The sequence below is a fragment of the Larus michahellis genome, chromosome 1 (assembly GCF_964199755.1).
Source record: "Larus michahellis chromosome 1, bLarMic1.1, whole genome shotgun sequence".
NCBI classification, from domain to species: Eukaryota; Metazoa; Chordata; class Aves; order Charadriiformes; family Laridae; genus Larus; species Larus michahellis.
In genome coordinates, this window is record NC_133896.1 from 118,074,875 (window position 1) to 118,086,877 (window position 12,003).

At 38.6% G+C, this 12,003-nt stretch overlaps 1 protein-coding gene across 7 annotated transcripts in view; it reads left to right on the top strand.

The window, feature by feature from the left end:
• Nucleotides 1–11,572, top strand: part of JAM2 (junctional adhesion molecule 2) — a 37,695-nt gene extending 26,123 nt beyond the window's left edge. For 3 of the 7 annotated variants that reach the window (XM_074600050.1, XM_074600022.1, XM_074600014.1), the window contains exons 3-8: nt 1,518–1,631; nt 2,852–3,004; nt 4,321–4,526; nt 5,955–6,057; nt 7,799–7,906; nt 7,996–8,414. In XM_074600050.1, coding sequence (XP_074456151.1) covers nt 1,518–1,631; nt 2,852–3,004; nt 4,321–4,526; nt 5,955–6,057; nt 7,799–7,906; nt 7,996–8,279 — 968 coding nt within the window. In that variant the 3' untranslated portion in view covers nt 8,280–8,414. Of the gene's footprint in view, nt 1–1,517; nt 1,632–2,851; nt 3,066–4,320; nt 4,527–5,954; nt 6,058–7,798; nt 7,935–7,995; nt 8,415–8,724; nt 8,741–9,651; nt 9,897–10,840 lie in introns of those variants that run through there. The other 4 variants (XM_074600040.1, XR_012588957.1, XM_074600031.1 and 1 more) reach the window with 4 other exon arrangements.
• The last annotated feature ends 431 nt before the right edge of the window (nt 11,573–12,003 follow it).

Genomic DNA, 12,003 nt, shown 5'->3' on the forward strand with positions numbered 1-12,003 from the left:
GAAGTCAGGAACCTCAGGCTTCCTGAGTGCACAGCATGTTTTTCGAAGCGGCCAGTGCGTGTGTAACATGTTTCTGGCAAAGAATGCCCTCCTGCCTCAATTTTTCTTTCAAGTCTGGACATTTTTTTCCCCTGTGAGACATCACCAAGGCTACCAGTCTGGCCCCTTGAAAGCTTTTTGTTTTTCTACAGAACAGACCTGGGAAATCAGACTCTAAAGGGTGAGTGGGTAGATGTATCGGTAGCTCTTAATTGCCCTTCAGCCTTGTTTGCTGAGACTGGGAACAAGGGTGCTGGTTAAGGCAGATTGACTGTACGATGATTGAGCAGTGGATGTTTGTCTCCTGAAAGCTAGACAGGCATTGCCAAAACTATAAAGGCTTTTGATCTTTGATACTCTGGCCTACGTTGGAAGATGAGCAGCCTAAAGGTGGCAAGATCAATATTGTGTTTGTTTCTCCTACAGAAGTTTCTGGGAGATACTAAACTTAACTTTATTAATAGATTCAGAGGTAGTCAGATGTGTGGTTGTATTCTTTCTTCTAATGTTGTTTCCCAACAATTCTTATTAATACCTTGACTTAAGAGTTATTTACTAGGAAAAAATGTATAGAGATATTTCAGCATGCTGTTGCATGGAGAATGGAACTACTGAAACACTGAGTTTGTCCCAATAACTCACCTATACAGTTTGTCATGTCTTCTCTCCCTCTTTAGTTCCCCCATAGTGACTATAGGATTGACCATAGACCACGATTACTATGATGCAAGCTACGTATTAGAGACGTTCACTTGCTCCAGTTGCTCACACCACAGTCCCACCAGTTTGTTTGGAGACTGATGGGTTTTGTCATCTTCTTTGTTAGTCCCTGTTTGTCATGTTTGTGTGTCTGTGTTTTGGTTTGTTACTGCCTCCTTTACTTGATACCACTTTTGCATTGAAAAGGTCTTTGATTGGGAAACCTTAATGAAGCAGACTCTCACCCTCCACATACCCTTACAATAATCAATGTGAAACTGTAACTGCTTACATAAGTTACTCAGGAGAATATTTAACCATCTTACTGGTATGTTTTCCATCTGCATTAAGTTATACGTTTGAACAGCTAAAATACTGATACCGAATTCAGAATGGTAATCCACAAAATATTGTTAATGGGGTCAGAGGCCTTTTTTAATAGTGATGCGCTCACTGACAAAAATATTTAAATCTAAAATGAGGGTGGTAATACAGAATCTGTGCCCATCCAACATGGGAATATCTAGTCCCCAACATCTGAAACTTGATCCAAAGGCCACTGAACTATGGGAAAATTACTAGTTTCTGTTTTCTTGTTGCGTTTGTGTAAGTCTGGAGAAGGTCTGATGGCATCTGGCCCTCGCTGACTGCTCAAGTTGACTGCTCAAGTTCTTTTGAAGGGGTAGTATTAATTTAATGTAGCCTGAATGTGTACCAAACACAATGCTGAAGTCTCTAATTTTCCCTTTTGCGTGTTGTTTTTTTTTTTTCCCCTCTAGAGGCTATTCTTAGTTGTAAGCACAAATTTTCAAAAGGGATGAGCTTAAGAATAGAATGGAAGAAAATACAGTCTCAAGAAGTCTCATTTGTCTACTACAATGGTGAATTTACAGGTAGAGTACTACAAACTTATACTAATGGTTTAACGTGTCATTCTCTAGCATAGATATCAACACTTCCTTGTGAAAATAACTGAAAAAAAATGCTCTTGACTCTCCGTGCTGAACAGCTGTCTGTTTGAGGAAAAGAATCCGTGCCCGGGGGAAAGCATTCCTTAATAAAATCTTCAATGTTTAGTTACCTTTTTAATGAAGTTAAATATAATAAAACACAAGACTAAGAAAAATGTCACTGCACGTTCCTTGACATTTTTCAAAAATGAAATTACATTCAGATGTAAACTCTCCAAAACTACTGCAAGCTCTGCACTCCTATCCTATAAAAAGGTTTCTGAAGCCTCCTGAAGGGCTGGAGGCTTGGATATGAATAATGCAGCAACTTTATATACATAAAATATAAAGTCAGCTGTATATTTTAAATTATTTGTATTCTTTTCAGAAGTGGAATTTCTGTTTATATCTTCTGAAAAGGACTTACTTCAGCTTTATGTGTTGAAGAAAATATGGGTCTCTGGTACCTTGTACACAGTAAATTAAGGTTGAGAAGTAAAAGCGAAGCACAGCGATTTCATTAGTTTGTAGAGCTTGCAAGATGTGCTGGTCTTGTTTTTTTTTCTGCATATATTTAATTTAGTGAAACACTGGACCTTATGGTTCTGTGTGTGCATGTAACTTCAAGTTTAATTTAACAAGCTGGAGAATGAAAAAAAAAAAACAAACAAAAAAAAACCCCAACCCTAATTGTAAGAAGTCTGATGGCAATATCTTTACTGAATCCATCAAGTTTTTCCTTCCAAGTTAAAATGTCAAATACTTTGCTGTGGTCTTTCTCACAGTTCTTTCTGTAAGGTAATTAAGTTAGCGATTGCCATTCCTCTAGTGGAAGTCTACGTCTTTTTTGTCACCTGACTACTGCTATGCGTGTTTTCTTGAAATGTCTTCAGAAAAAAAGCATTCCATCTTCCAACTACAAAATGTGTAAGAGATGTAGGTTTTTTTGAACTGAGGGTTTTTTTGGACTAAATGGACGAGTTGTAGAAGGTTCTTACTGTCTTGGGAGGGAAATTACATATTGCTCCTTGGTGATAGATAACTAACACTGAACAAATGAGCAATAGTTCATAAATTGTACATGACTGCAGAAAAAGCCAATGGGACGCAGACATTTGCTATAAGCAAAGAGTAGAAACCTTTCTGTTATTTCTCACTTAAAGGTGATCTTCGAGGCCGAGCAGAGATGCTGAATACAGGAATTCGTATTAGGAATGTGACTAGAAAGGATTCTGCAACATACCGCTGTGAAATCAGTGCAAAGAGTGAAGAGGGGCAACGCCTGGGAGAGGCTACTATTACTCTCACAGTATTGGGTACAAACTTTGTTACTTGGGCTTCTGTAAAGACATTGAATGATGGCAAGCGGTGATGAAGGTGGGGTTGTCCATGTGATGTGTGCCTGCTGGGTTTTTGGGTCTTCTTTGGGCTGGGTTTATAAACACATGTGCACATGCATGTTCTACAACATACTTGACAAAAGAGCTTTGTAAAATGCACCCTTGCATTAGAAGGGAATGGGACTAGGGGTTTGTTGATATAAATGTGGGGTTTAGTTCTCCAAACTTAGTAAGTATGCTGATTTATGTGATCATGAAATGTCCATTTCTACTAAAACTGAAGTCATTCAGTGGCTGAGATTCTGGATAAGCTGATCATGGAGTTTGGCACTGGAAAGTCAGCATCTGTCAACACTTATCAAATATTCCTAAGCAGCAGTTGATTTCAATATGCTACAGTCTCCTCATGGTTTTGGAAGGAGAAACTGCTGCAATGCCTGTGCAATGCCAGCCGGCGAGTTAGCAATCTGTGCGCTTTATTTACAGGAGAGATGCTGTTGGCTTGGGGAGGTGGTTGTTCTTTGTGGCTTTTTGTTTATTTTCTTTCCCAGTCGGGGAAAGGAGGGAAAAGTGAATACTGAGCACATTCTTCTTACACTGTTTCTGGTATTTTTCCCAGGGGATGAGTGGTAGAAGTTGGTAGTTTTCTTCTTTTCCCCACATAGGGAGAAATGAAAATGTTTGCTTTTGTAGTTTCCATACAAAAATAATTGATCTTTTAAAACTATAAATGAAGTCTCAATGTTCTTCATAAAGGATGATAAATTCATGGACTTCTGATTAGCTCCAACAGTGTGGTAAGCCCACTTATTCTTTCTGACAATCATTTTTCAAATCCAGTTGATTTCTTTTAATAAAAAAGATCTTTTTCCTCTTCCTCACATCTGTTTTTAAATACTGGGGCAGGGAAGGGGAGAATTGCTGGACTACAGATACTGTGAGTTGTCCCTCTTCTGCCTGTGAGCAGGAAGCCCCATACAAGAAACGAGGTGGAAAGATCTCTCTGGGGTTGGATGAGGGTGTATAGATTGGAGACAGGATGACACAGCATGTTGGGGGGGAGTCTGGCGTGGAACAAGCCTCTTTCTTCCGCTTTTAGCAACTCACAAATTTTCCTGTGCTCTACAGTAGCAGGACTCTGCCTTCAGTCCCTTCTCCAGCACCTCATTTCATTAACATGGTAGTTTCTAAGCATGTATACAAGTGCTCACCTCCTCACCAGTGACTGTCCAACTGTTGTCATGTAGACAATGCTGATAAGACTGTGTAACAAGTGCAATTTCATTTTCCAGTTGCTCCAACAACTCCGGTATGTGAGGTACCCAGCTCTGCAATGACGGGAACAGTAGTGGAACTGAGCTGTAAGGAGACTGAGGGATCTCCTCCCTCTGAGTACCAGTGGTACAAGAATGGTGTTCCCTTACTGGAAAAGACAGGAACAGGCAGTGCTAGAGCAGCAAACATAACTTACACCATGAATAAAAAGTCTGGCACTCTGGTAAGTGTAATAACCAACTCTGTCATAACCAGCTATCACGAAGACAAAATTTAGTGTTTAGTACAATGATGCACAGGGGTCTCAATCCAAAAATGCACAAGGTCTTTGTTGAAGATCAGTGTCATGCTGATATATGTGATAACAAATGTAGAAGGTGGTTTCTGCCTCAGATCAATGACAAGCCATAGGCATGATACAGATAAATTGGGTGAGTTGCAAGGATGCAGTACTGATAAATGAGCAGAATCTAGAATAGAAATGACAAATTTCACCTTGTAATTTAACAAACGAGTGCCAGGTGAGAATGATCTCTCAGTATGTCAACAGAGTTATATTTGGTAGCACCTTAAAATCTGAAATAGCAACTTCTGTGCACTTCAGTGGGAGTGCAGCACTAAGGGTAGTCCAGAATCTGTACAATCCAGTGGCGTTTACAGGTTCCAGTCCAGTACTTGTGAAGTCAGTGGGAAGTAGCTGGGGCTGTAAGTAGCCTTAGTGTGTTTTTTGTTGTAGTTATTTGTGGTGTGTGTGTGTGGGGGGGGACATCCCTCAGAACTGGCCATCACTTGCTCCTACTTGATCCTTCTAAAAAAAAAAATAAATTGATATGTACTACTTATGGTGCATTGTCAGCTGAGGTCTTTCAGAAGTAAAGAGCTGTTCTAGGGACACCCTGCTCTTGTGCATGATCAAACCTGGAAACTGAGATGTGGCTAAGCATTCCGAGGTGCTGTGGATCTTTCAGCATGCCGTGGAAATTAGGTGGACTACTCAAAATTAGCAATCACTTCTGAAAATCTTAAAGTATGGTATATATTAAAGGAAAAAAGTTTAACAGGCCTAATAGTGGAAAAAAATAACAATAAATACAGAGAAACACTGCAACAGACATGACGTCAGTCTCTGTCCATCTCTTGCTTCCTTACTTTCATTTTTACAGCAGTAGTATTTGATAAATAATGCACTTTAGCATTAGAAAGCGCCATTTCTTATGGGAGGGGGAAGCCCACAAACTTTCCCTGGGAAATATTTTTTTTACTACATGAATTTTTATTTTTATTTTTTTGGTGAAATGAACAAAACGTTCTGATATCAGGGATTCTGAAATTGGAGCATGCCTAAAAAAATGTATTTTGTTGGAAAGTACTGATCCACTGAAAAAGAATCTCCTTGTAGATACACACCATCTAGTTCAAATGTCCATCTAAAAGACCCTCTTAGACCAGAAGCTGAATTTCAAGACCACGGGATGTGACTAGGGAGCTGAATTATGAGGTCAATTTCTCACTTTCTTTCAGGTTTGGTTTTTTTTTTTTTTGGTTAAAAAAACAACCAACCAAAGCCTGTTGACATGTCAAAATTTCTATCCCACAGGCAATTCTGAATTTCTTTCCATTCTGATAATGGTTTTGGACTCTGTCTTAACAGCTATTTAACACAGTTACAAGGAATGACACTGGAGAGTATTACTGTGAAGCCTCCAATGGGATCGGATTATCTCAGAAATGTTCAGTGAAGCGAATGCAAGTTGGTATGTGTCAAAGCAAATAAGGGTGGAAAAGAGTCTTGCAATGGGAATGATTTTATTGCTTGATGCAACTGACAAGCTAAGACCAGATTGAATTATATCTCTTTGTTTGATTATAGCATTCTGGGGGAGGAATAATGATAATAATAGTTCCTTAAATGTGGTTGCTGTGGCTACTTAAAGCATTCCTTTCTTACAGCACAAACATGTCTCACTGCATTTCACAGAAAAGCAGCTAGTGTAGTACCCTAAAATTATTGTAGCAGCCAGCCTTTAGGTTGCTAAACACTGAACTTCACACAACAGCAGTATCCGTATGAAATCCTTAATATTTCAGAATGCTTTTGTGGAAGCTGTACAGTATAATGTGCCCGTCCACTGGGTTATTTTCTTTATGAAAAGTCTCCCTTTTGAGATTCATTCATGTGAAATCTTAATGCAACAGATCAGAAATTTAACTGTGGCTCATCTATACCTGCCAGAGGAACGTTGAAGAAGTCAGTGTATCTTGAAAAAAAAAAAAAAAAATTTAAAAAAAAAAAAAATCATGCTGCCTGTTTGTTTTCTACTTGCATAGCATAGGTGAAGTGTAACATTGGTTAGCTAATAAAGAATTTAGCAAAGTCTGGAGGGGCGAAGTCTATAAAAACCCAAAATACATGAATACTTTTACAGAATATAAAACTAGCTCTTGCAGCTGTGATAGGAAAGCAGATGCTAAAGAAACAAATTTGCTGAAAGATCCTAACCAATACCGCACAGAAGTGCATGTCCAAGTATTCCATAAAGCAGTTGTCTGGTGCTTTCTTAGAACTTGGCTGAAAATCAATGGATCGTGGCTTTTAATGCATACCTGGTTGATTATGGGCAAGAGTCCCACAAGCTACCATGACAGAATCCCTCTGTTGTGGAAATACTCACCAAAGTCCTAAATCGCTATCAACCAATGCACAAAAATTGATAGGCTTGGGGGTAAAATTCCCAACCATATATTAATGCATGCTTAAAGTCAGGATCCAATTAAGTATTTGGGTATATAACAAAAACTTATGAAAATGTTTCTGCTTGTTGATGTTATTGTTTTTTCCTAAAATAGATGATTGTCTGAGGCTCTTAATGGTTAGATCAGGAAATGGGCATGGGTCATCACCTTCAAAATAAAAATGGCTAGATGTTTCCGTAGCACAGTGCAGAGTTTAACTTTAGACATCTGGGCTAAAATATTTGTTGATCTTTATTGGGTTGGATTTGAAAAGGCTTGCTGTTTAAAAATAAAAAAAGCATTGAATTTTAAATAACTTGCCTGAAGAGTTCTTCAGGACTGGGACCTGACATTGCCATCAGCTGTTTTAGTTTATTTTAGGCAAACTAACTGTATGAAAACACTTGTTTTAAGACTTTTAAAGATTTCCAGATATTTTCCCTTAGAGACATATGACACGAATAATACTTATTTGGGATAAGTATGATGAGGAATATGTATCCCTTGACCCCTCTTATTCTTTCCTTACTTTTGACCCAAACTAAGCAGTTGAAGTGTACCAAGGACTGCTGTTAATGTGGCTGTGATACAGTAATGCTTTTGGACTCCTTATCTACATCTATTCGTTACTAATTAACTTACATAACTTGGGCCAAAGACCACCTATAGGTACAAAAGGTCCCTGTAGTAATTAGAGGAAAAAATCCAGCCTACGGAAACTTTTACAACTTATAACATTGGACTTACGTTTTATAATTACAGATGACCTTAATGTAAGTGGTATCATCGCTGCAGTAGTATTTGTGGCTCTGGTAATGGCATTGTGTGGCCTTGGAGTATTTTATGCCCAAAAAAAGGGCTACTTTACAAGTAAGTAAAGTAAAATCAGTCCTTCCTTGTGTCAAAAAAGAAACAATCTGTACTTCTGCTGACTGTAACATGTCCTCCGTTTCATGAAGGCTCCAACTCCATGGTACTAAGGCTAAAGAGTATTACAGCAGCAACTTTATTGTGCAGACATTTTTATTTTGCCAACTTCTACTGCAAAAGATACTTTATCAATGGCATGGAGACGTTCATGCAGTTGCATAAGGCTACCAAACAGCAATCTGGGGAAAGCACCGAGCCGAACCCTGGTTCTTGGAGCCTCTCTGCTCTGGTTTTGAGAAGGGATGGCACAGAAAGGCAACATAAAAACAAGCCGTTCAAGTTCACTTGTAGTCTAAAAATTCTGAGCGGCTGAGTTCTGATGAAGGGGAAACTAAATTACTGGCTCCCTCTTCTGGGTCGTGGCGAAAATGCACGTGGAGAAACCTTGCTTTGTAAGGATTGCTGCAAAAAATCTCGACACCCAGCAAGCCTCTCCATAGCGTTTACATCAGTGCCTGTAGAGTTCAGCAGAAGGGATGCCAAATGCCAGGGTCTGAGAAGGTCCGCTGCCTAAAAGTAAAAGGCTAACAGAGCTGCTGTTAGAATTCATGTTCACTTGGAAGTTCATTTACCTTTGAAAGCAACCTAATCTTTTTCTGTTGAAACTCACTATGCCAAAAAGAGACATTTGGTTCAGAAACTCCTTCTAGAAACTGAAGAGCTGAATAAGCTACGAATAACTATTTCAAAGAACTTTAAATCAGCTAAGGAAACTGTTCTTGTGCTAATTTTTAATCTTATTTTTTTTTCTTTTTCAGAAGGAGGTTCTTCCCAGTAAGTATCTTAATGCGAGTAGCACACAAATCACTGCAAACTTCATTTACATTTCTGATGAGTTAGTAACTGTGGTGATTGTTTAAGGCCTTTCTCACATGATTCTTGTACAGTGCCTTTTCTGAACATTGAAACAAACCTGGTCCTACACATCAGCTGGTTCCCTTATTAGGACCAGTGTGATAGTGAGAAAATTAATTAAGGATTATTACTGTGATAAATGTCCAGAGATGTGTCTTTTTACATAGTTATGGTTTATATCCGTAACTCAGCTACAGGCATGCATTTGTCTTCTCTTCAAACTGGACAAAAGATACTCAGAACCAAATTGAACTGTCCTCATATCCATGCCTGCAGATCATTTCAGGAAATATTTGACAGGTGGAGGCTTCATGAGGGTGTCTGGTTTACACCTTTAATATGGATTTACTTCATGCATTTAAATTTCTTTATTCTTTAAAAGTCAGAATTCCTCAAGCTATTTTAGTGGTCCCACTAAAATTGTGTGCTTCATTGGAGGCTGCCCTCATATTTTTGTTTTGCTTTTGAAAGTTTATTTTAGCACTTCTAGGTTATAGCAGGTTAAAAAAAAGTACTAAAGAGAACTACAAATATTACTTTTAAATACTATGTTGTTTATACAGCATAGCCACAAACTAGACAAAAAGCATAACTGGAAGCATTGAAAAGACAAGCTAGGGAAGGTGATTTGTCAGTGGTTGATGAGATACTGACAGCTGTCTAAGAGCATTCAACAGATTTGTTATTATAACTTTTTTCTGAGAGAGGGGGGAAAAACTCTAAGGATTGCTGGAAATCAGGAAAAATGCATTCATAAATAAGGTCCTCGAAGGGTTAAAACTAGCACCAGAAAAGTCACTATTTAACCTATGTTCTTTTCCTGTTAACAGAAAGAAGACCAACTATCAATCTACGAGTGAAAAGGCAAGTATTTTGCATTCAGTAGTGTGTTTAAAAAGTTCTATGTGTCTTCCAAATTCCTTAGTTCTGTGATGGTTTTGCTTGCCCTCCCCCAAACCTCATATGCCGCCAATACCTGGAGGTACCTTATCTCTGTTTGCATTTATAGCATCCTATTACTTAGTCTCAAGTGCCATGCAGCTACAGCACCTTGCTCCATATTTTGCCATCTTTTTCTTTACCGCACTAAGCAGACTTTTACCTGGTTGTCTTTTACCTACTTCTTCCTACATCTCTCCCTGTTCTGTGAGCTTCTTTCATTCTTTTTCTTCCTCCTTTTCATTACTTTCCCTCCATCAGCTAAGCTAAAAAGGTAATGCCCTTATACTACTTGGCAATCTCATCTCTACACTGTCCACTTAATGCTGCCATTTCTCACTTGTGAAGTCTTTTACTCCGCCTTGCTTGTGCATGTTGGTTAACCAAGGAAACTAACTCGGACAATCCAAAGCAGCAGCAAGAGAAAGTGTGGGCCTTAATTCCTCTAAGATTAATGTGGGTCAAAAGGCTGGACTAAATATGGAAGTTAAACTTGCTACTTCCCCCCCACCCTGCCCTTTCTCATTGAGAGGTCTCAAGGGCTGTAGCTGCGTGTAGGTTACTCCAGCTTGTCAGAGTGCTGTAAAAAGAATGGAGCTCCAGCTAAGGTTTCAACTAGGAGCAACTTAGTTTCACTCTCTATAGTTTACGGCTACACTAGTAGCCTTGAAAGCTCATTTCTTTATTCAAAACAAAGCACACTAAAAGCATAAGCTTATTCCTTCCCCTAGTATGTATGTAAGAAACTGCCTGAGGCCAGCTACCTGGCTGCTCCGAGTTGGGAAGGAACAAACTTTGAAGAGCTGTGGTATCTGTTTATCAATATTAATGCGCTTGTGAATCAGATGCTCAGCAGAGCCGTTTGATACTTGTATTTTTAATAGGTTATTACTTCTATTCTGTGTAGCAGTGTTTTCTGTAGACTTCCCTTTCCAGAAAAGGGTAAAGGATAATTAGCAGTACTTCAGGGAGGCTTCTTTTCAATCTCGATGCCTTAGTTTCTTCTGAAATGTACACTAAAGTTTTATCTGGTTAAAATCTCTGAACTATTACTCATGTAACCTTGTTTGCTTCATTTAGGATTTCAAGCATACCAAGTCCTTTGTTATTTAGAAGATTTCAGCCTCTGTGAGGGACATCAAATGACTACTTGTTATACAAAAGTATCAAAGGGATCTTTTGACCTCTACTCTGTAAATATTGGTTCCACATACTACATGCTGAAAATAGAAACTGCCAATGTTTAGATCTAGTCACCCTGTCTGTGATTGCTTTTTAAAAAAACAAAACCCAAAAAACCTCTTAACTTAAAGACAGAACTAAACTGAATGTACAAGTCAGTTTCTGTGAAGACTTCTCATTTTGTTCATGTATACATGCAGTAATACCGGATTCACTCTTACAGCTTGGAACAGTCTATTCAAATTACTTCAATAGATGACCTTGCTACCACTACTTCTACTATTTATGTCTCCACCATTGTCAAGGGCTCAAAATCTCCTGCAATTCTGACTTATCAGTACCTTGACGTTGCATTAGATTTGCCAAAGCCATCTGTAAGTGTGTAAGTAGTTGTGCAGACTTAAACTCACTATCCTGACAGAATAAAGCTTCCTGTAATTGAGGCTCAAGCAGTGTTTTGTTATCTAATATAAAATGCCTACAGCTTCTTTTCCACAAGGAAGTATCTCTCTCTCTGTAGACTGCATGTGTAATTTCATTCTGAAGAACAATCATGCCAGTACAACTCAAGCTGTAGTATCTGGACCCTAAATGTTGAAGTGTCACAAATAAATAGTTCCTCAGAACTTGAAGTGTTTGTGTCAATTGTTCAGTTACTAAAATTCAACTCTCACAACCTCATTAACAGGTATCAGTTGCTTGTATTAGAGTAACACTTCATCACTTGCATGTTCATTGATGCAGTGTAAAATTAGTATATTTGTGCCTATGTTTTTAGCTGTGCAGGGACCATTACTATCCTAGGGCTTTGCTACAGACTTAGGGATCATGTTTTGTGTTTTTTCTGCAGAAGCTTTTTGGATGTGCCAAACTCAGAAAAACAAGTCGTTCCTTCTTGGTGTATTGCTATCAGCATTATAACTTCTCAACACTAACACGTAGCTTGGCAAAGGCAGTTTTGCAGTTAAGATTAAGAAACACTACTCAGATGCCTCAGTCACTTAAAGAGGTGACAAGCACAGCTAACTATGCTCACCATACAGTTAAGAACTTATTCACGC